Source organism: Marmota flaviventris, chromosome 7, assembly GCF_047511675.1.
Source record: "Marmota flaviventris isolate mMarFla1 chromosome 7, mMarFla1.hap1, whole genome shotgun sequence".
NCBI classification, from domain to species: domain Eukaryota; kingdom Metazoa; phylum Chordata; class Mammalia; order Rodentia; family Sciuridae; genus Marmota; species Marmota flaviventris.
The window spans coordinates 126484677-126510254 of record NC_092504.1 but is presented as its reverse complement, the minus strand read 5'-3'; the positions used below and the strand labels follow the sequence as shown (position 1 = coordinate 126510254).

General features: G+C 35.8%; 1 protein-coding gene across 4 annotated transcripts in view; it reads right to left on the bottom strand.

Moving 5' to 3' along the window:
* The window catches only part of Inpp4b (inositol polyphosphate-4-phosphatase type II B), a 372392-nt gene that overhangs the window by 154115 nt on the left and 192699 nt on the right, over positions 1-25578 (bottom strand). For all 4 annotated transcript variants that reach the window (XM_071614653.1, XM_027926549.2, XM_071614654.1 and 1 more), the window contains one exon: positions 10321-10429. In XM_071614653.1, the coding sequence (XP_071470754.1) occupies positions 10321-10429 (109 nt within the window). The remainder of the gene's footprint in view (positions 1-10320; positions 10430-25578) is intronic.

Here is a 25578-nt window from a genome sequence, read left to right as displayed (position 1 = left end):
ATTTTATGCCATTCTGAGTAGTGTGATGAACTCTTAGGTTATCCTGCTGTCCCCTGCCTGGGATATGAGTCACCCTTTGTGCAGCATAGCCTTGCTGTGTATGCTGCCTTCCCAATGGTCAATTTAGTACAATAACATCTTGGTTATCATGGTATCTCAGTACTTGTTCTCAAGTAAACCTTATTTTATTTAATAGTGGCCAAAATGTGCAAAATAGTGAAGCTGTCAACTTGACTACAGTATATTATTATAACTGTTCAATTTTACTATCATTTCTTATTGTTAATATCTTATTATAATTTATAAATTACATTTCATCAAACATATGTATATAGATAAAAAGAACATAGCATTTGTAGGATTGGGAACCATGCATGGTTTTAGGCATTCAAAGGGGTCTTGGAATTGTTCCCTGAGTATAAGAGGGAATTACTGCATCTTATGTGCTTTAAACTTTATCCTTCAGTCAAGAGTGAGTTAAAAAATATTTAAAATTCTGAAATCACAAGATTATATCTGCCTTTTAGAAATATTATTCCAGCCAAAAGGAGGAAAATAGATTGGATGAGAGCCAGCCTGGACAGAAAGAGAGTGATTGCAAGATTTGGCAATAGAATACTTATGAGACAGTGTTCTATGGGTTAGGTTTATCATATCCCATAATTGACTGCTGAGATTAATGATGCACTGATAATCATTTTTATTTTTTGAAGTGTAAGCAAAATAGATAAAGTTGTCAAGAATTCCCAAATTTCTAAGTGGAGCTTAGCAGATAGCAGTGTCTTTTATTAGAAAAAGAATTCCTACAAGAACCAAGTTTGAAGGTCATAAGGTGAGAATTTACTGAACATGTTTACCTCCAGCTGTATGGGGAATACTGGTAAAGTGGAGGCACCTGAAAGACAGGGGTAAATACATGTCTGGACCTCATGGATTCTTTCATCCATAACTGGACTTAATGCCGGGATGATGTCTGAAGTTCAATGCTCAAAGTTGATGAGGGAAATTAGGCATCAGATTCATATTTTGGAAAGCAATATGGAAACACCTCTAAAATTAACCATTTCTTAACTAAAAAAATTCCACTGTCAGGAATTTATCAAGAACAAATATAAATTTTCAGAAATTTATAAATAAGGATGGATTTTTCAAGTACAAGTGATTATAACAAAAGATTAGAAACCACCTGATTAACTTTCAGTAGTCTTTTGGTTAATTATGCTACATGCAATCTACAAAATCCTATTCAGCTTTTAGAAAGAATAAGATCTACACATGCTGAGGTTGCCAAAACATTTTTGAGTGAAAGCATACTTATTTATACATTTTACATAATAGTAGATAATTTTGATTAAGCTCTTACTATATGCCAGGTATAGTTATAAATACTTACTGTATATTAACTCATCAAATTTTCCGAACACTAATGGGGTAAATATTTTTTTTTTACACTTCGTAGTTGAGGAAACTAAGGTGTAGAAAGGTGAGGTGATATAATTAATGTCATGAAGCCAGAAAATGTGGGAGTCAAGATTCAAATCCATACAGGGAGCAGAGTTTATGAATTGTCTGAGCTGAAAGTTTCTGCTTGACCCAGTATTGAGGGACAAAAGTTAAATAGAGTCATAGAAAGGTCAAGAACATTACATTCTCATGACTTGAATTTGTGAATGAGGACTAATGACTGCTAAAAATCTTTGATTTGACATGCCTAATCTTTCAGCACTAAATTCAGATTGGTTTATTCTGGAGAGAGAGTTAGGAAAGGCAGGATATTTCAACTATACTTGCTCCTTTATTTTTTAAATTTGTGTGGCACAAGAAAATCTTATCTCTGTATATAACTAAAAATCATCTACTTTTGCAATGGAGCAAAAATCCTTCCATTCACTTGTTCCTTCTAGTTCAATGTTTGGCCAGTCTCACCATTCACTTCCTGCTGGATGTTCAATGTTCAGCTAGACTAATGAACAGCAGTACTCCCTGTACCAAGCTGCAGATAAGAGAGAAAGCTCATTTCTTGTTGACAGTTTGGTGTTGTATACAAGAAGCTGTGTGCAGGGAAGTCCCTTTAGAGTAGAAAAGCCTTGTACACAGATTTGGCAGACCTAGTTATCTTTTGCAGAAATATAAACTGAACTGGGAGCTGTAAGTGGCCAAGGAAAAATCAACTCATCAGAAGGAAAAATATATATACCTCCAAGGAGTCGAATTATAATCAACAACAAATATTAAATAATCATCTCCTCCAAAATGACTCACTGTTAGCAACTAGACATAAAATAAAAGAAAAAACAAAGAGGAACCAACATAAGGCTTTTAATGCATTTCCATTGCTACTATGTGATATATTTATACTGCTTAAAAGAAAATTTTGTGATAGAAAGTGTTCTTTCTGAAAGGAAAACAAAAACAGCATTTGAGAGTGAATAAGGGATGATTTTTTTTAATTGCTCCAGAATGGAAATGTTTAATAGATTAGTTTTGGGTGTTTTGAACATGACTGCTAAAGAAACACAAAAACATAAATTATTTACAAAATGAAAAACATCATTTATATGTGTGTTCGTATGTGTATATACATATATACATACAGACATACACACATATATTATTTTGTGCATATGTATAAAACATGACTTGAAAGAATCAGTCACTTTAAGCAGTTTTGCAATTTTGAATCTATAATAGAAAATAATACAAATATGTAGAGTTGGTGTGGGAAACTGTCTTATCAGAGAAGGGCATTAGGGATGTTTTTGGTCTCTTTGGATTTTTCTGTATTTCCTGATAAACATATTTCTTTGCCAAATTGGAAAAAGCATCAATAAAATTGTTGATTAAGAATATACATCATTAAAATATCAAAATATTTCTAATTAAATATATGCATGATATATCCTATTGTGTACATATAATACCAAATGGAATTAAGATCTTTGACTCCAAATGGCTCTATCAATGAGTAATACCACAAATGAGTGCAAGAAATCCATCCAGAGATCAAGCCAGAGACAGAAAAGAGCTCTAACTAGTACAAAATAATTTGCTCCCCCATCAAATCAATGATGGAATCTTATAGCTTTCCTGAATGCATTTTGATCACTTGTTCTCTTTTAAATAAATAAGAATTTTAATCTTGAGCATGGAAGTGAACAGTTTTAAAGCAAGTAGCTTTGTAACTCTGTGTGCTCATCTGTTACTGGAGAAAACAGAAATGGAAGAGGCAGAAAAGTTTCTGAAGGTTTTGCTTAGACATCCCAGCATGACACCATTAGCTGAAAATGTTAATTTATGCTTTGTCTCTCGCAAATTACATAGTGGCTACTGATTGTGTCAGAAAAATGTATCTGAAAGGTAGCCGTATGAAATTTTGCATCCAGGTCTCCCACTCCTGCTTTATCAAATGCCTGCTAAATTATTGGTTGTAGACAACTTCCTTCCTGATGTGATTTTTTTCCACTTATGGAGAAGTCTCCTATTTATAATCTGGAACAGGGACATATATACTTGCATTTCTCCTTACAATAGTAAGGAAAAATTCTCGGCCCCAGAACTTTTGCCTGGTGACTGGTTGATCACTGATCTCAGAGAAGGCAAGACAGGTTTAACCCTTTGTGGTGTTGCTAACTATTTTCGCTATGTTTGTGTGTCCCCAGAATTCAGATACTAACACTTCATCACCAAGGTGATGGCAGGAGAAGGTGGAATGTTTAGGAAGTGATATGTCATGAGAGCTCCAGTCTGCTGAATGCGTTTAGTGCCCTTTTAAGAGGAACCAGAGAGCTGCCCTGCCCTTCCACCATGTAAGAACACAGCTAGAAGGTAGTTTCTGTGAAGCAGAGAACAAACCTCACCAGACACTGAATCTGTTGGTGCCTTGATCTTAGGTTTTTAGCCTCTAGAACTATGAGCAACAAATTTCTACTCCTTATAAATTACCCAGCCTAAGTTATTCTGTTACAGCAGCAGGAATAAACTATGATATCATTTTCTTTATTTCAGAAAATTATTTCAAACTTTCGTATAAAACTCCAGGTTCATATGAAATGGGCCAGGCTAGATGGGCAATGACCAAACAAGACTCCATTTTGCTCTGAGACTCCACATCATGTAAGAAATGCTTTTCCCATGGAAAGCCCTGTCTCTGTTCCCATCAATAGATGCATAGCACAGCATGTTTGACAACACAAAATGGCAATTTTTATACAACATAAAAGTGTTCTCTCTTAGGTTCCTGTTTTTCTTGGACAACGTACCCCATTAGAGATTGATTGTCTAGATGTTAGTAACCGTTCTTTAACTTATACTCAACTAGGAACGTTTTGGCCCACTCCCTTTTCTGCTTATGACTTTAGACCTCATGATGTTTGTTTATGGTTTTGAATCATAGCAACCACCACTTATGCTTTAATATGGTTTTAAAAGGTGAATTCAGAACCTGGTGGTGGGGGGGGGGTCAAAGGGTGTGGACTTGCAACCTAGCCCTTGGCCTGCCAGCTGGTGGATCCAGATCACCGGCTGGTGAATAAAGTTTCCATCTCCTGCTTTAAGATAGACTAGGTGATTTATTGCACTCTCACCTTAACACATAGGCTCAAGTATAGCCTACAATATTCCTATCAGCAGAAATTCTGTTTGTATTTCTTAAGACTTAACTTTTTTTTCTCTTCATATTCAAATTTTATCTCAGTTAATGTTGATTAGGGGCGACTGGAGCAAGTTGGGGAGGAATAGGTGATAGGTTAGGTAAATAGCGAGGCAGGCATTTGACATTAAGATCACCTGCAGGATCCCAGATCGGAGTGCATTCAAAATTAACACATCATAAGGAGTTCTGAGTCCCTCATGGCATTTCCTTCTTCTTTACAAAGGATCTTGATTTCATGAGGTGTCTTTTTATCTTAATGGAAGGGTTATATTGTCAGGTCATGAAAGGGTATTTAGTTCTGGCTGAATCTGATCTTCTTGCTGAAATTACAAATGTTTAAGACAGTGAAAATATTTGTTTTAATGATCATTTTCCTTTCATTTAAACAAGGCAGAAAGACTTTATTCATGTGGTAGGTGATAAATCTCTTAATTTCATGTACTATCTAGGTAAATCATTGATACCTGGTGTTGTGCTTTAGATATGAGGTGTTCCTCAAAAACTCATGTGTGAGTCAATGCAAGAATTTTCTGAGGTTAAATGATTAGATTGTGAGAGGTATGACTTGATCAGTGGATTAATCCACCTATATGGATTAACTAGGCAATAATTGTAGGCAGGTTAGATGTGGTTGGAGGAAGTTGGTCACTGTGGTTGTGCCTTGGGTTTTATAATTTGTCTTTGATGAGTGAAGCTTTCCTTGTGTCCTGGTCACCAGGCCCTTGTGCCATGGTATTCTTCCTCACCTTGGGCTCAGAGATATGGGATGGAGTTGGCTGATCATGGATGGAGTCAACCTCTAGAACTAACAGCCCAAATAAACTTTTCCTCCTCTATGTTACTGTTGTCAGGTCTTTTGGTCAGAATGATGAAAAACTGACTAAAACACCCCCAAATTGTAGACATTTGATATTACAAGTGAATACATAGGTTACGAATATACTGCATTTTAAACAAATGCACGTGTAATTAGGGTTTTGGTTCTACTAAAAAAGTCTCAAGTTTGTAACATAAAAACCTTTATAATATGTTTGATTTTATTTGTGCTACTCAGGACCAAGTTTTCCCACTTTGAAATTATTACACCTTTATTCTCAGTTTGGTTCCATTTTGCAACTGTCTAATGAGTTGGGATTCTCTGAATGCAGATTTCCAGTAAGTGAGTAATAGTACCCTTCTTCTTTAGTTCAGCAAACCTTCCTTCTTAGTTTTTGTTTCAGGAGGGGTCTGTGTGGTTCTCCAGTTCAACTCACCGGTGTAGCTATTCCCATTTCCTTCCTCCACACCCTCCATCTGTGTTACCACAGAACTGTTCATTTTCAGTTCAATCATTGGTTTGCACCCTGGCTTCAAATTACTCACCTGGGAAGCTTTTAAAACATACCAATGCCTGGGCCCCTTCCAAAAAACTTTGATTTAATTTGTCTGGGGTGATATTGTGTCACAGATGAAATCATTCAAAGCTGCAAAGGTGGTTCTGATATGGCAACAAGGTTGAGAACCTCTTGCCTGTACGTTATTGATCTTACTGCATTATAATATTTGTGACATTTTTCCTACCCCTGGAGCTTTCTGCACTTTGAAGTCTGAGACTATATCTGATTCATATGTGAATTCCAACACCTGTTGACCTTGATCTACCCAAAAGTCATATACAAAATGCTTTGTAGGGCATTCTGAAAGATCCAAAACTCAAGACCACTATTTATTATTCAAAGAGAAGACAACCTATTAGAAAAATACCAGGCAATAAAAAAATATGCCATTTCTCTGTCCTTGTAAATAAAGCTACAAAGGAAGTAAAAATAAAATATGAGAGAATCAAATCAACTTGAAGAATCAGGAAGGCCTAATGATGAAGGCAGAATATTAGGCTAAATCAGCTGTATAATTTTGAATTGGGTTACTTATATGGTTTTGAGGGAAGGAAAAGGAAAATAGTATGGAGATGAGGAAAAGAGCAGATTTTGTCTCTCTCTCTCTCTCTCTCTCTCTCTCTCTGTATGTGTGTGTGTGTGAGTGTGTGTGAGTGTGTGTATGTGTGTGTGTGTGTGTGTGTGTGTGTGCGCGCACACATTCAGAACAAGGAAAGGAGAAGAGGTGGGAACGTGTGAAGCCCACAATAGTTTGCAGAGCATTTAAGAAGCAAACACAGGAGAAGGAAGAGATGAAGGCGGAAAGTCTATGGGGTGAAACCATGGAGGCTCTGAATGCCTGGTGGATGGACGAACATGGACTCCTTCAAGGATTTGGAGCACCAGAGAAACGCACTCAGATATGTGTGCTTTAAGAAGATCAATCTTCCTAATTATCTTGTAGCTTTTAAAAATATGTTTGTACGTGATCTGACTTACATTATATGAATACCATAAGGAAGGTTTTTCTTATGCTAAACCCGCTCCATTATGTGGTCAATGTATTCATCAAAAAAATAGACCACTAAGGAATAGAAACATAAATTACTTCTGTTCTCAGATGACAATATTTCTTTAGCTTAGCTGAGAAGAAAATAAATGAAGGTGAAATAGCACAATGGTGGTGGTGGATCCTTCAAAAACAAGGCTTAAAAGATCTGAGTGTCTTTTGGGGCAGTCATCACAGGAAAAAGAGGCAAAAAAAAGTATATCTATCTCTCTCTCTCTCTCTCTCTCTCTCTCTCTCTCTCTCTCTATATATATATATATATATATATATATATATATATATATATCTTTCAATTCAGGTGATTCTCTGACCTTCATTATGTAGTTTTTCACTTTAAGTGTGATCTACTCATTTTATATAATCAGGTTTACTTTGCCACATTGTCTTTGACTGACTAATGCAGTATTGGCTGCTAAAAGGGGCTCCAGAAAAAGCACTTTCATGGTGCACCCACTTTAGGTATTACTTCTTTGCTCAGGTTAACTTTTAACTTAACAAACAGGCCAATACCATGTCGCCTCTGTATTGCCTCAGCATGTCAAATCTGACCCATATACTACCCTATGGAGAGGTGTGCTAAGATCCACGCTGTTAATTTTCAAGTGATTTGTTTAATTTTGTAAATAATTAGGAAAACAGTGGGATATATAACACATGTAAGAAACCAATCAATGTTTACAAACGTCAATCATACTTTTCTCTTACTTTTATTTTATATTTATCCTACAGCTCTATGTGTTTGTGTTTAGATTAGAGACCCAGTGAGAAAATAAAAAATAGTGAATAATTCAGGTATCAATGCATACAGTTAAAACTCAAGAAATATTATTCAGGGTCCAATCACGCAACTCAATATTTGTACTTGCTAAAAGTGTATAGTGATATTTTATAAAACTATAGTGTTATGTTCCATGTCTCACATTAAAATTGACTCTGGATACTCTGTGGACAGTCTGATAATTAGGTTATGCACTTTGAAATTTGATTAAAAAACAAAATTATTGTCAATTCTCAATTTAGAGACTTCTAGTCTTACACAAGATGAAGTAAACACAATCTATTTCACTTCTCCTGATATTCACAATAAAATACTCTAGACAAAATACATAAGTCACATCAAAAAGCTCTAAGAAGTAGAGGGGAAATATGTTGGCTAGGTCCTTAGGGATTAGAAATGATATGACAGTGAGCTCTAGGTTTTTTTCCTCCTAAACATCCCAACTTGAATTTCAGAGAAGCTCTCAATGCAGCCAAATGCTACCACCAACAATAAAAATAGCACCTGAGAAAACCAAATATCTAGAAAAAGGGTAGCCCAATGGATCATTTATCTTTTAACCACCCCTGTCTGTTTTGGGGGTGAGAAATCCACAAAAATCCAAGTTAATAAATATCCCCCCCTCAATAAAGCCCATGTGCAGAACCTATCTTCCACTCCCATTTCCACTTAGCATCCCTTCCTCATAGGGTCTGTGTTTTGGACTGACTTCCATCGCCCATAAAGTTAATAAGAGATGCCCATTGTCTGCAGAGCCTATTGCTGAACCCTGCCTTCCATTCCCCACTTCAGGAAGGTAATAGAACTATTTTCTACAGCAGAAAGGTTTGGAGCAAGGGAATGAATACTGGGCAGAAAACTGAAAGAGAGGGAGTTTATTTATGCTGATGAAATAGTTCTGTAGAATTATTGCAAAGGTTACTCCAATCTACACATGTAATAAAAGTTTCAGAAACATATTTTTTTCAACCAAAACCAGAAAAACAAAGAAATTGGAGAAATACAATAAAGGCTGTAGGTGAGTTAAACATATTGTACCAAAGTCAGTTTCTAAAAAAGAAAAATAAAAAACATATGTAATGTTAGTTTATACATTTATATAATAGGAAGTCAGGTAGTCAATTCTAACCGACTTTAAATGCTTTCTTTCTGAACATCGGGGCACCAGAAAACAGCTGTTTTATGTGACAAATGTGATCAAACTTTCAAAAAAGCTTGTTTTTGCCCTTCAAATAGATCTTCTAATACTATTGCTGAATGATTATGACTAAAAAATGACTCTTTCCCCCTAACTTTTTAAAATTTAGGTTCTTAATCCAAGGATAGTAACTATTTTAAAAGGAAAGTTACTCTTCATAACTGCATGATGCTTTTTAGGGCTTCCATAAGTGTAGTCATAACCAAAGAATATTACTGAGTAAACTCAACTGGAGGGGGACTTGAGGGAGGGGGATATTCATACAAAAGCTTTACAAGGAAAAGTGGCTTTAAAAAATTAGAGACAGGCATTGCTATGGGTTGGATTGGGAATGCCCTCTGAAAGCCCATGTGTTGAAAGCATGGGCCCCAGTGCAAGGTTCAGAGAGGGGGTTTTAGGCCATGAGTGGATAGAAGGGGCTCTGATCTTATCAGCTGACAGGACTACTGGGAGGTGGAAGAAGTAAGTCATTGGAATCATGCCCCGGAAGGCGTTATCTTTTACCTGGATTCATTCATTCATTCTCCCATTCTCTCTTTCTCTTTCTCTCTCTCCTCTCTCTCTGCTTCCTGTCTGCCATTAGCTAGACTGAGTTCCTCCACCATGCCCTTCTACCATGATGCTCCCAGAGCAAGAGAGCCAGTCAACCACAGACTGAACCTCTACAACTGTGTGCCACAGATAAAACTTTTCCTTCTCTAGGTTGTTCTTTTCAGATATTTTGTTCAGAGTCATGAAAATCTGACTAACAAAGGCATGATAAAATTATAAACTGTAATAATACTTTGTTTGTTGTTTCATGCCTTTTCCCCATGGAGCAGGAAGTGTTCTCAGTTAATTTCACACTAGAGTTTCGTTCTGATGTCTCCTTTTCAAATTGCAAAATCAAATAATGGGGCAGTTATATGTCCTGACTCGGGTCACAGCAGAAATCACTGGTAGAGACATAAAACAGTACCTATCCAGCTAAATCTCTGAATGCCATTTCCTGAGTGAACATGGTTGGTCCTAGAACGTCACCTCTTAGCGGCATGGCTTCCAGGAGATTTACTGCCAGCACAGCATCGTGTTCAATAAGTAGTTCATTCAGATATTTTGTTTGCTCTAATTTCTTCTCAAGTATTTTGGAGAAATTTGAAAACTTGGAAGTTACCCAGGGGGTTGTAACTGTCAAGGACTATTGGTTATGATGGGCCAAGCATCTTTCTGAACCTTGGTTGTAGATTTGCTCAAAGGGAAGACAGTTTTGTTAATTCCGTCTCTACTTACTTTCTTCTTTCTGTTTCAAATCTATGCAGTAGTTTCCGAAGACCACCATTCTTAAATCCCTGAAAATGGGCAGCTGGGGCTCCCACTGTGATGACATCGTAGAGAGCATCTGGAATGGAAACAGACAAGGAGTTGAAGGCTTTGCAAACATTTATCTCCTACGTGCTGTTTGCACTGAAGCATACCCATACTGTGGGAAGTTTGAGAAATTATTCTGTTTAAATTCGTAGGAATAACTATGAACTCTCATCTCAAGGGGGCAAGAGAAACTAATCAATCTTTCTAAAAGCCACCTGTGCACCTAAACAAGTTATAATGTTTCCCTGATTTATGACTACATCTTAATTATATGCTACAGTGTAGAACAGTATGTTCTCTCATTCTTCTATATACTTACTGAGAAAACATGTTAATTGGTCTTTTGTGTATTTTACTTTATTGAGTTTTGCATCATTTAATTTGCAATCATATTGAAATTCAACAATAATGAACAATCTTTCAACCACATTTTATGGAAAGAAGAACCAAAATATTAATTCATTTTGGCTCAAGGGCAGAACAGAACTAGAACATTTTAGAAAAATCTATACAGGGTCATTTTGCCAGTATATACTAAATCTTACACAATTTTGAATGTGTGCTTTGCAATTTCCTTACCTGACATGGAAAGAATACAAAAAAATGACTTTTGATATATTTTTCAGCCAGATACTTTGTTTTAGCATAAAAATACATACATTTAAATTGAAAGTCAATCCTTTGATCTTGAAAGTCATCAAGTTGGATACATATTAAGTATGGCCTCAAAATATGGCATCATTTTTACATTCTAATAGAAAGTATCCTCATAAAAAGAAGACAGAGTGATAGCCCTCTTGTTAAACTACATTTTATTTGGGAAACCTCATTTCATAATAGATCTTTTTCAAATTGATTTTGATACTGAGGCAGTTGGGGTTTTTTTTAGATCTCATTTACTGGAAAAAACATAAGTTATTTTGTTAGCCTTAGGTAAACACTGTAACTTCTTCAGAATTGCTCCATCCAGACACATCTAAATTTCATTTTTTATATACAAAATGTCTTCAAATGAAAGACTTAAGCAGTACTTCAAAAATGCAAGGTCAGAAGAAATATAACACCACTCCAATTGATCCTTCATAAGGCACATGCTGAATGATCAATTAATGGATCTCTGTGGTGGTAATCTGTGCCTTTTGAGAAATCACTGACAAACTACTAGAAGTTAACTCATCTTAAGATAGCACTGCATTAGATGTATAAGAAATTTAAATATTCTTTGACCAGGGAAATTTAATCAATAGCTGAGAAAAGGATTCAGGGTGTATATGGATGGGCAGATTGCATAAATGCGTCCGTTCTAGTCCCTGACAAAGTGTCACAGCTTTCCAAAGGGTCATGTCATACCCTGTGGTTATGGTTATAGTTTCAATCTAAAATGTCCCACAAAGGCTCATGAGTTGAAAGCTTTGTCCCCAGTACAGTAATGTTCACAGGTAGGGCTTTTGGGAAGTGACTGGGTCATGAGAGCTCTAATCTTATCAGTGAATTAATCTCATTAGGATTCATAGCTGAAGTGGAACCCACCCAGTTCAAGGGAGTGGGTTTTTGAAGCCATGACTTTGGGGCATGCCTTGTTGCTGGCCCCTTTATCTTTCTTTCTTTTCTTTTCTTTCTTTTATCTCTCTCTCTCTCTTCTCTTCTCTTCTCTTCTCTCTCTCTCTCTCTCTCTCTCTCTCTCCCTCCCTCCCTCCCTCTCCTTTGTGGCTGCCTTAAGACAAGAGCATTGATCTACGATATATTCCCTATCATGATTTTCTGTTTTACCATGGGTCCAGAAAAAACAGAGCCAAATGACCATGACCAAAACCTCTGAAATTTAAGCCGAAATAAAATTTCCCCTGTGTAAGTTATTTTTTTCTCTGATATTTTGTCATAGCAAAAATGGAAAGCTAAATAACAGAGTTACCAATGCTGAATTCTCATCTGCCTTCATTTATCTAACGAGAAACTCGAGGACCATGAAAAGCTGACTGCTTTGTCTAAGTTTCAAAAGACCTCAACCTTAGGGGACTTTGACTTCTTAGCCAGAATGAACAGCCAGTGTTCCATGGGGGTTTAAGATACCAGGTAGAACCTGAGTCCCTGGGTTTAGATCCAAGCCCTGCCATTCATAAGCTGGATGGTATTGAAAAATTATTTAACTTCTCGATGTATCAGTTTACTCACTAGCCAAAATGGAGGTAAATGTCACAGTCATTCAGTAAATGTTATCTATGATAATTTTCTCTACAAGAAGTAATCCCACAGAATAAACAAAGGTGATATTTTAATTTTTACTCATTTCCCTATAAAACTAGGCATTTCAGTCTATAAAGGAAAATGATACTGAGGCTCAGTCTTCTGAATAGAATCAGCTCCTGTGATAATTTGAGTCAAAGATAAAAATACAAATCATCATGACTTTCCAACACAATGTGCTGTATTTCTACCCAAAACTGCATGAGCAGCCATACCAACAATACAAAACCAACACTAAAACGACCACTTGGACTTTCAAAGGAAACTGGTCATTTATGGCAACAGGGATGAATCCACAAGGCTCTACATTAAGGGAAAGAAGCTGGTCAGAGAGGGGCAGCCACTCCACTCCCTGTGTCTGCAGTGTCTCAACAGTCAAAGTCATGGAAGCAGAGGATATAAGGGTGGGTGTCAGGGCATGGAGAGGAAGAAATGGGGAGTACCTATTCAATGGTCGTAAGTGTCAGTTATGAAAAGTGAAAGAGTTCTACAGAATGGCTGTACAGTAATAGTGTGTCATGTACTTGAAAATTTGTTAGGCGGAAGGATCTCATATTCAACGCTCTTAGAACAAGACTAACAACAATAAAACCAAAAGGGGGCGCAAGGATGCTTTCAGATAATAAATATGCCTGTCACCTTGAGTGGTGATGGTTTCACGGGGTTAGGCCCATGTCCAAACCCATCAATTGTATATATGAAATATATGCAGTATTTTGTAAACCAAGTGTACTTCAGTAAAGTGGTATTTTAAAACCATATATCTCTCTAAGCCCATATTCCAGGGATTCCTAATTCAACTTCCAAACCAATTGCCTACAGCCTGTGGCCCCTCCAGCACCAGCCGACCAGAAGGTATTATGGTTTAAAAATGAGCCCCCCCCCCCCCGCCCAAAGCTCAGGAGACAATGGAGCCATGATCAGAAATAAATGATTATATTATGATAGTAGTAACCCAATCAGTGTATTGATCCATTTGATGGATTAATAATTTGAAAGGACTGTTGTAGCAGTTGGTCACTGGGTTGGCAACCATAGGCAGGTAGGACACAGCTGGAGGAAGTGGGTAATTGGGGGCATGCCATTGGACTTTAGACTTTGTTCCTGGTGCCTCCATTGCTGGCTCTCTGCTGCCTGGTTGGCCTGAGCCAAACAGGTTCCCTCCAACATGTCCTCCTTCCATGATGTTGGGCCTCACCCCAGGCTGAGAGCAATGGAATCATCTGATCATGGACTGAACCGCTGAAACTGTGAGCCCCCAAATAGACTTTTCTTCCTCTAAGTTATTACTACCAGGTCCTTCAGTCACAGCAATAAAAAGTGATCAATTCAGAGGGAAAGTTTTTAGTGTGGTGAGGGAGTTTTAGTAGAAAGAGACAATGCTTCACTGGTGGAGATTTAAATTACTTACTTTTACCAAATTTTCAAAAACATTTGATGAAAAACAGGGTGCTTGGGCCCCTTGTAATGCCTTGTAGGAGGCCCTGAGGCTATGTGAGAGGTCCTGAGAAACAGCATTCTTGGCCTTGGGTGAATCTGCATCTTTAACTCATCCATGACTTCCTAGCTATCATCCAAAGCTCCTTTCTAGAAACAGAAACTCTCTCTCTCTCTCCATCCACTTCATTGTTCATGGGAATTCTAGCCTCTCACGAATGAACCAATAGACTCAGAAGCATCAGGTAAAGGAAGAGAAGTAAGATGCTTGAATAGTCTTGTCTCCCCATAATAAAGAGATGATTGTATATAAATCTAGATGAAGGAGTCCATGTTTCTTGAAATCATTTATAATATAATGCCTAACGTTATAACAAGCTGTTGTGTGTATTCTAACTTTTGACTCTTTCCTTTTGTTTTCTACTTATAAACTCATTCCTTATTAGGTTTGTATATCATACTTGTTTTGTTTGTTTTTATTTGTTCTTATTAGTTACGCATGATAGAAGAATGCATTTTGACACATTTTACATACATGGAGTATAACTTACCATTCTTCTGGTTGTATATGATGTAGAATTACATTGGTTGTGTATTCATATATGCATATAGGAAAGTAATGGCTGATTCATTTTACTATCTTTCCTATTCCCTTTCCCCCTCTCCTTCCTTCATTCCCCTTTGTCTAATCCAAACTACATTAATTCTTCCCTAATTCCTACCCCTTATTGTGAGTTACCATCCACTTATCAGAGAGAACATTCAGCCTGTGTTTTTTTTTTTTTTTTTTTTTTGGACTGGCTTATTTCATTTAGTATGATGCTCTTTAGTTTCATTCATTTATTGCCAACTACCTTAATTTCATTCTACTTTATGGCTAGTAATAGTCCACTGTTTATATATACCGCATTTCCTTCATCCATTTGTCTTTTGAAGGACAGCTAGGCTGGTTCTGTAGTTTAGCTATTACGAATTGAAAAACTTGACACCAAAAAATCCAAATAACCCAATTAATAAGTAGGCAAAGGAAATGAATAGGCACTTCACGGAAGAAGAAATACCATTGGTCAACAAATAAAGGGAAAGAAAAGTTCAACATTTCTAGCAGTTACAGAAAATAAAATTAAAACTACCTTGAGATCCCATCTCACTCCTGTCAGAATGGCAACCATCAAGAAGACAAGTAACAAGAAATGTTGGTGAGGATGAAGGCGAGAGGGGGAGATACACGCACGCATTGCCAGTAGGACTGCAAATTGGTGCAATCACTCTGGAAAGTACTATGGAGATGCCTCAGAAAACTTGGAATGGAATCACCAGTTGACCCAGCTATCCCACTCCTTGTTTTATACCCAAAGGACTTAAAATAAGCATACTACAGGGACACAACCATATCAATGTACATTGTGCTTTTACTGGAAACTATAAAAATCTCCATTATTGGTTAGTTCTGGACACTTGCAAATTAAGTCATCCAATCCCTAGCTGTTCCCTAATGTCAACATTCTCAGTAAGCTTAGCATGCTTTCTTAATGCCCCCTGCTCCTCCTTCTTTACTCCCTGTGACCAGTGACCAGTACAGACAATGAAGCATTGCAGGGCACAGTCCACAGTTCCTTTCCTTCCCTCATCTTTATATCTGAACAATTTCAACATCTTTGTTACCAAGCTCTTAATTCTTTCCCATGTCGAGGATCATTACCTTCCTGGTGATGTCCTCATTTCCTGTAGGATTATTATTCCATCTTTTATGTTAGCTGTCTGCACCTGCAGTGTGGAAGTTCACTTCTATCTGGGTTGTCAGTCACTCTGCCTGAAGCACAGGCTACAATACTTAATCCCTCCTCAGCAATTTCAAACACTGATAGAAGAACATTCAAACACTGTAACACCTTTTTCAGGTCATCTGTTAGCTATCTCCAATTCCTTGTTGGTCACACTGTCCAGCACATTGTAAATGCCACAAATGTCAAGATTATGGTAGCTCTACTCACAGGTATACCCTCAGTGCTTGGAACATGGAAAGTACTCGTCGTTTATTGCACAACTGTTGTCTGGTTGCAACCACAAGTTTTTAATCTAATTTGTATGTACTTTGAAGTCTTTTTATTTTGCCCTTGTATTCTCTGATTTAGATTTCCTCCACTCCCACTTCCATCCCATTTCTTTATTGGGATGGAAATTCCACTGAAATTCCATGGTTATAATCAAGCTCAATTCTACTGAAGCCTTCCTAAATATTCCAGTAAGAAATAACAGTTCTTTAAATCTACAGGTCCATGTTGCTTTGTCCTTATACCTTGAAGATTTATTTAATTTTCCCTTAATCTAGCTCCTATAGCCAAGTAAAATAACAAATATGAACATAAAAGTTTGTTATCAATGAATTGTTAACCTATTTTCTCCACTGGATATGTTATTTGTGGCTAGAAAATGTAATTTACTTAATAAATTATAATAATGTTAATAACAATAATACCTGGAATATAGTAGAAAAGTGAAAATTTATTAGATGAATGAATATTGGTGACAACAGCCCATGTTTATGTGCCATTAGATCATAATACATACTATATATTCAGGATCTTACTTAATTTTCAAAATAAACTTTTGAAACAATATTTCCCCAGAATTACAAATAGTAAAGTGGATTCTCAATGAGATTAAACAACTTGTCTAGTCTCATGCTAGTAAGTTTAAATTTTATATATTTTCCAATATCTGACTCACTAAAAAAAGAAAAAAAAATTAGTTGTGTTAGATTCAATGTTCAGTGTCTAGTGATGCTTATTTACTCCATTAGCTGCAGTAATTATGTACATACACTAAATTGTTCAGCAAAGTTTGCTTACATGGAGATTCTAGATATTTATTTCTAAAATGAAGGTATTTCTGTGACTACATCAAAAAATATGACTAAACTCTATCATCCTAATATTCACTGATTTACTAGACAAACATCCAGCACATGCACATGATTTTGAGGTGAGATTTTCACATTGGAACAGAAAAGATATGTATTAGAATTGATGCGATTCTTAAGAACAAGGCCTAGAGGGGCAATTACATACAATTCACTGAAGAACCACTCCAAAAGACACACTCAAGTTGCAAAGAAAGTGATCTGGATGCAAGATCTTAATTACTTTTTCTTTCCTGACATCATTTGTATTTTCACACAGATCTTATTTCTTCTTTTCATTTTTAAATTGGTTCTTATTCCTTTCACCTTCCTTTTCCATTTTTCCCTTGCTCTATCTCTGCATTTGTTTAACTGTTGCAGTCCCGAGCAACACCCATCACTGCCATTCAGTATCCTTCTCTTCTTCAGTCCTGTGCTCCCCTCTCTCTCACCCTCTCTGTTCCCTGCAGGATTCCTCTGACTCAGAGAGCAAGTGTTTTACTTATAATCAATGGAATTACTCATAGTTTGCCAACAATTTTTTTCAGGTCTTATTTCCTTGTTTTAGTATCTTTCCAAGTTTTTATTTTATAAATTCACAACAGAGGCAAACTTATCATATGTGGATTTATTATAACTTTTTCTTTTCTGCTTAAATCATGTTCAGAGTTAATATTCCTAATTCAAGGGAATTAATGGAGAAATATTCTCCACATTTTATTAAGATGTTGAATGTAAAAATTAAATAGCACAACTAATTACATGTCTTTTCTTAGATTCTGTTGCAACTCTAAACTCTCCAGAGGTTTTTGCACCCCAGACTGCCTCTGCCTCCCTCACTTTCTCCTCATCACACCTGCATGTTCCACCTGAGGTCTGGCTCCTTAATTAGTTCCTACCTAGAGACCTTGTGTGTGTTCGCTCAAGCAGATGTATTTACTTCTTCCTGGGCCCATCATAATCCTAGATCCATATGTTTATCATAGCATTATTGCTTTTTACACTGTATAAAATAATTTTTGAAAATTGATTTCTTTCATAAATTTTAAGCAATTTAAATATAGGAATTATGAATTTAACGTGTTTATCTTCCCCTTAACATAGATCATGGCACTATGCATGCTGTACAAAAAAAAGTCAATAAATATAAATATTCTCAAGGTCAAGTCAGGTTGCCTTCTTTGTCTCTAAATCATAAAGGGAATTAATATTCCTAATTGAAGAATAAAAAATTTGATGCACTATCAAGACAATGCTTATTAGAGTTTGGAAATAAAGATACAAATATATATATAGAATATATTCCATCTATCTATCTATCCATCCATCTAGATATTCTATATAGGAACAAAAACTTATGACTAAATGGCTAAATTTCTACAGAATTTGAATTAAGTTTCTGGATGCTATTTAAAATAAGAATAAAATCAGACTTCCTTTAAAACATACTTATTGCTGATTGAATACCATTTAAAATTTTTATTGGAAGTTAGTTTTAGACTTCCAGAAATGCTGAAAAATTAGGACAGTTTCTATATGATCTTCATCCATGTTTCCCTTCTGTTAATTACCTTTATTACTGCAGATTATTTTTCAAAACTAAGATATTAATGCTATGCTATTAAAGAAGAGAATGCATTTAAATTCTTTTTTCTGCTACTACCCTATTCTCTTATAGCAGTCCATGTTTCGTTTAATTGCTGTATCTTCTCAGGCTCTTCAATTGTCTTTGGTGATCTTGCTGTTTTTGCAGATGATCAGTTATCTCATGGAATGTCCATTGGGTCAGGATTTTCTTGTGCTTTCTGATGATTAGATCAAGTTCTACACCACTGGGCAGGTTACTATGGAAAGACCTGCCCTCATCAGAGCACCCCACCAGGAAGTGTTGAGTTCAAGTTAACTTTAATGCACTGGGGCATCTGCTACTACCAGTAGTTGATTCTCCTCTATAAAGTTTTGGGATTGGGGGTATATAATAGAAGAGTATCTAAAAAATCTTGTTTTTGCTTAAAGTTTTACCTACTGATTTTAGCATACATTTTTAATGATTGATGGGATACAATCAACTAAATTTGATGCACACTGTCTTTAGCAATTATTACTGTTATATCTGAATAATGATATTCTGTTTATCTCATCCTTTCTACATTTATTTATTGGAAATCTCCTGAGAGGAATAATTAACCTTTGTCCTACATTCATTTATTTATTCAGCTACTTATTAATATCAATGTGGACTTCTCTAGTTCAGATGATAAATATTTCCCAAAGGCCCCTGTGTCATCAAGCCGGCAGCAGCAGGAGGTGGTGGGACCTTTAAAAGATGGGGCTTAATGGGAGGTCTTAGGCCACCCTGTCCTGGAAGAGGACTGTGGGACTATGGGCTCTTCCCCTTCCTTTCTTTTGCTTCTCAGCCATGAAGTGATCAATTTCCTCCACCACACACTCTTAGCATGATGTGCTGCCTTGCCACAGATCTAAATCAACACAACAGGGACAATAGATCATGGACTGGAATCCCCAAAATTGTGAACTAAAATACATCTTTTCTCAGGTGCTATAGGAACAGAAAGCTGACTAACACATGGACCCAAGGGTATTTTGTTCTATGGTTTATGATCCTAGGGTGTTGCTCAAATTGTGCCAAATGTGTCTATCGGGACAAAGGTTGGTTCTATGCCTTTCATTGCTATTCCTTCTTTTTAAGGTTTTCTTTTTTAAAACACTTTCTTACTTTCTGGCACTCTAGATACTCCAGACACATCTTCTATCTCACTTGCCCAACCTATTATCAAACAATTTTTCAAGGAATTCTAGTCTTTGAATTTAAGAGTAGTGTTTAGAAATGAAGCTCTGAAGACTTGTTATGCTTATTGCTATTAAGTGTTCATTTATTTCTATCCCCCCTTTTTAAAAAACATTTTTGAGTGGCCAATGGATGTTTATTTTATTTATTTATATGTGGTGCTGAGAATTGAACCCAGGGCCTCATACATGCTAAGCAAGCACTCTACCACTGAGCCACCACCCCAGCCTCTCTTTCTATCCCTTTAAGTGGCTACAGCTAGGGGAAAAAAAATCATGCTTATAACTAAGCCATGCGCACATCTGTATTTATTTTCTTGTTTATACTAGCAACAATAACAAAATCATCAGTCTATATTGATATCTCTGACTTCAAAAGTACCATAGCTTTCCTTTATTTTCTCTAGCATTAAGAAACTTTACTCTTATCATCAACATGCTTACATATTTGGTTAACCCTCATATACAAATTAAATAACTTCACTGTTCATCCATAACCCTGTAAGAAATACATTTATCAAGAAGGGTACAAAGTTTGTAGTTTTCTCATTTATCCTTATAATATCCAGGCTTTTCCAATGTTTATTTAGGTTTGATCCTTCCTTTCTGACTCTTCATCAAATGATCATTTTCATTATTTTATTTATCATTTATTATTATTTTAAACAATATAATAAAAGTAAGTTAAAATAAAAGTAGGTGAGGGTATTGAATTCTAGAGAACATTTCCGTACTAGTAAGCATGAAAATAATCAATGTTTGAAGAAAACGGCATAGCTATACATTCTAAACGGCATAGCTATACATTCTTAAAGGTGAATAACAAGAAGAAAAAAAAAAAAAAAACAGGAGAAAAGTCCCCTCAACATTGTTCACTTTTGAACTTCATGGAATAAACTCTAAATCAGCAAGCTGGCAGAAGGATGCAAATTCTGCAATAGCATTGCTTTCTCTTCCTCATCTCCCAACCCAACTATGATCTTCCATGGATACCAAGAAGTATTTTCTGCAGACAGATTTCATGTCTGGATGTGGAAGAAGCAAACAAGGTCTCCCTCTTGCTTCTCGTCTTTCTAAATTACTTTTGATTCTGTGCGTCTAGCTCAGAGGCACCCTTAAAACACTTGGTTATATCCCAACTATGTAGAACTTCAAAGAATTTGGGCTTAAATGATCTTTGTACATTTCAGGTCTTTGTACGCTCAGGTCAAAGATTTAAAGCTTTGAAGATTTAAAGATTTAACTTTGATAGCCAAAGAGTGACTGTGGAGAGCAGTGACAGAGAATGAGAGAGCAGTGACTGAGATTGGTGGTCTCTGATGACCTCATGACTGTGGTGCACCTGGGATATAATAAAGTGACTCTGAGGACAACTGGGAAATAGCTACTGAGTGTTCTTCTCAGGTCTGACATGAATGGAAGTCACAGGGAACAGTTTGTTCTCTTGCTATGGGTATGTTCACTTTGTCAAATGGAATGAAATAAGAGCTAAGTGAAGTTAGCCAATCCCAAAAAACCAAATGCCGAATGTTTTCTTTGATATAAGGAGGCTGATTCATAGTGGGGTAAGGAGGGGGAGCATGGGAGGAAGAGATGAACCCTAGAAAGGGCAGAGAGGTGGGAGGGAAAGGGAGGGGACATGGTGTTATAAATGATGATGTAATGTGATGATCATTATTATCCAAAGTACATGTATGAAGACACAAATTGGTGTGAATATACTTTATATACAACCAGAGATATGAAAAATTGTGCTCTATATGTATAATAAGAATTCTGTTTAGAAATGAAGCTCTTTGGACTCCTTATGCTTGTTGCTATTAAGTGCTCATTTATTTCTATCATATATATATATATATATATATATATATATATATATATATATATATATATGTAACACATTGTGTACAACTGTGTAATCCTTTACCTTAATCAAGCAAGTTTTTTTTTTTTAAAAAAAAAACATTTTCTATAAGAATCACAAGTTTGTCATCTTAGAGAGTCTTATTAAATGATAATTGATAATGATCAATTATCAACATCTCAATGTTGCAAAACCTAAGTTTATCTATGACTACTTTCGTTTTGAATTTTACTTGCAATTACTACAAAAATAGTAGATTAATTTAGAGCAATGACTTACTCCCTTGTCTCTTCAGTTTATAGATAATTGCATGCACTTAAAACACTATGCTTATTCTTACATGGAAGTTGTATTCTTTAAAGTTTACAATAAACTGCAATTGATTTTCCTCTAGGATAGAACAGATAAATGAAATAGGCTCCATAAGAAAACAAAATTGAGATTCTATGGTAACAATCCAATCTGATCAGTAATATCTATATTATCATTTTTTAAATCTCCCAGTTCATCCTGCTCTTTAAATTGTGTATCTTTATGAATCAATTCGTCCTTCACAAAAGTCTTCAGATTTTAGTACTAAATGACAATCATAAAATTCAAGGTGGGAATCTTTTACACAAAATTTATACAAAAACAGTTAAAGGCTCTCTCATCTTCCTTTTAAAAAAAATAAATCTCTATGTTTTCCTTCTTTGGCATTCTATGGAATTTAAAAAAAATGTTTCTGGCTTTGTGAAAATGGGAAAGTATTCAATGTCAAAGGGAAATAAATCTTACATCATTGAGTCTCATCAAGCTAAAGATACCAGGTTGGTTTGAGGTTTCATAATTGTGTTCCCTTGCAGCTTTTAAAAGCCATTTAATAATAGAAATGAGATGACTCTATTTTTTCCCCAAACATCTCTTTTAAATCCCTTCGATTACAAAAATAGCACCAATGACATAAAATGCAGGCATGCTTATATCAAGAAACAATTTAAGTGTAAGCCCTGACTTTGAAATGGCCTACAAAGTCCTTTGACACAAATCATAAGGCTTTAGGGATTTTTTTAGGGATATCTCTTTTAAAATAGCCCCAATATTTGACATTGTCTGAAGGTATCTATGCTTCACTGATGGAAAGATACACCCATACTCTGGAGATACAGAACTCAGGAGTTCTAGCAGGCTCTCTTGTTTGGACCTTCCCTCAGCATAGAATAGAAAATGAAGGGCCAAAGGGTTAGCTGACATCCACAGGTATACATCAGCCTCCAATGCCATGCTTAAGTCAATGCAGCTTATGACATAAAATAGTGTTGTTTTAAACACGAAGTAGTTAAGGGTCTTTCCACAGCAACTCATAGATCACTACTTGAGATACCGAAAACAAACAACACACAAACAAAAGCAACAATGACTGTGTGTGTGTGTGTGTGTGTGTGTGTTGCAACATCATGGCTACAGCATTCATCTAACATTTACAGAGCACTTGTATTTACTCTAATACTGTAGAGTTACATAAGGGAGAGCTTTAATTTTATAAATCAAAACAGATTTATTAAACTACTACCTCTAACCTGAACTATTGCTAGCTGTATAGACTAGTACTAAACTACTACTTCATTATGAAAAAACACAATTGCTTTAATTTGAATTCATTAAACTTTATAGCAAATATAATAGTTTGGAATTATATATCTACAATATATTAAATAATTAAAACAGAATAATATTGTAAGAATCTGTTTTATAGTATTCATAACCATTTATTTTTATAAGAAAAATATTTATTTAAATATACTGGAGGAGGATATCATATTTGTAATTTTATAAGTTTTATTTTTGTTATTGTCATTGCTAAGGCCTCTATTATGGTGGACATTCTATTTGTTGCATTTAAGTATCAAATATGCACAAAAAAATCACTGTAATGGGTTTGAGGGCAACTGAAGTTAACTGTAGTTTATGTCATTTTTTAATATGAGACATTACATTGAGTCTGTTTAGTTGCTTGTTTCAAAAGCTAGACAGGTGAACCTTTTATTTCGTGAATTTGCCCACTATTATCTGCAAAGCTGTTTCTTTAAGTATAGCAGAATTATTAATCAAATGTGAATAGACATAACTTACTATGATAAGAATGAAAATATATATTGCATCCAAATAACTCACCAGCAAAACACCAAGTCTTAGCCAATCTTCCTTGCATTATCACCTTGCAAATTGTTTTCTGTGATTCAGCTAAACATTCAGATCAGTAACCTGGAATCTTAAGTAGATTGAACTGCAATTCAAAATCTGTTCAATATCTTATAGAAACAAGTAGAAAATTTGGTTTGCTCACCTATCACATCTTTTAACATTTTTATTTTATAATTAAGAAAACTGACAGAGTTCAAATAACTTGGTTCAACCCTTGGAATTACATGTAAATAGAATTTTCAATCTCTCTTAATATGGAGTTGTGCTCTAGTCTAAAGATACCTGCTCAATCTAAACTCCAACTTCTAAACTTAATGATGCAAACAAATATTCTTAAAACAAGCTAAATAAGCTTTGTATATATTCTGCACATGCATACCTATACTTATATATGTATGTATCATGTGTATATTATAGGTAAAAAATTGGGGCGGGGGAAATCAGCATAAGGTATAAATCAGTACTTTTTCCACTCACTTGGCTCTTAGGATATGTAGTAATCTCATATTCTCTAGTTAGATTGTGAAAGAGAAAAACCAGTCTTTCTGCTAAGAGCCATGTTAAAAATCCTCTCCTTCATGGCTTGCCATCATATCTACAACATTACAGTCCTGCTTTTCTCTGAATTTCTTGATATAAGTAATCACAAGAACAAAGTTCCTTTTGACATTTTGTTGTGGGGTTTTCTTGTGCCCTCTAAGATGCTTCAGAATGTGACTTTATCAAGGTGAAATCCAGTCAAGGGTGAGCCCTGGTCCAATATGACCAGCATCTTTGGAGGAGAGGCTTGGACACAGAACACACAGTGGGCAGGGCAATTGAAGACAGGACTCCACCACCTGAAGATGGAGGACTGTCCAGGTGTATCCATCCACAAGCCAAGGAAAGCCACCAGACACCAGGAGTCAAAAGAGAACGTCTCTACAATCCCCAAAGGAATGGTGGCCCTGCTGACACTTTGATTTCAGACTTTTAGCTTCTAAAAGTGTGAGAGGATCAATTTTGTGTTCTTAAGTGCCACAGTGTGTGGTATTTTGTTTTGGCAGCCCTAGGAAACCTATACACATCCCACACCAACATATTTAGGATAAACTGCTGTTTGCATTTCCAAATAGTAGTTCCCAGTTTCTTCTTTTCAAATCGGAGAATCAGAAGCTAACCTATTGTTTTCATCCTATTTTACTCTCATCTATTTTTCAGATCATATAATGAAAAACAGGATAGGGTATGCAGTTCTTTCATTTTTAAAGAAGAAACAAGAAGTAAAAGACCACTTCAATAACAATTTTTCTTTGTTTGGTGGAAGTATATTAAGGATCATTACCAAATATTTGAATGCATAATTAAATATGAATTCATATCAATTTGGCCCCAAATTGTCTCTGTGGTTTGATGACACTGCCATCTATCAGTGGCTATAACCCGAATTACCTCTTCTCTCATTACCTTATTCCATCAGTCATTAAGTACTCACATATGATGACTCTCCAGAATGCCTCTCTAAATAATCTTTTCTCTAAACCCAGCTTTTTTTCCTTGGTACAAAACTCTATTGCCTTTGAATAGGGTCTTACTTGATTACTATTTTCTAGTCATAGTAGTTCAAATAAAACGAGCAGATCCATTTTGTTACAGTGATGGCAAATGGCAGATGTATAGTAAAACTGCTATTATTGTATCATTTCAGATGTTTGACATACTGTATCTCACCCTTCATCAGAAATGAGGGGAGCATGGCTTA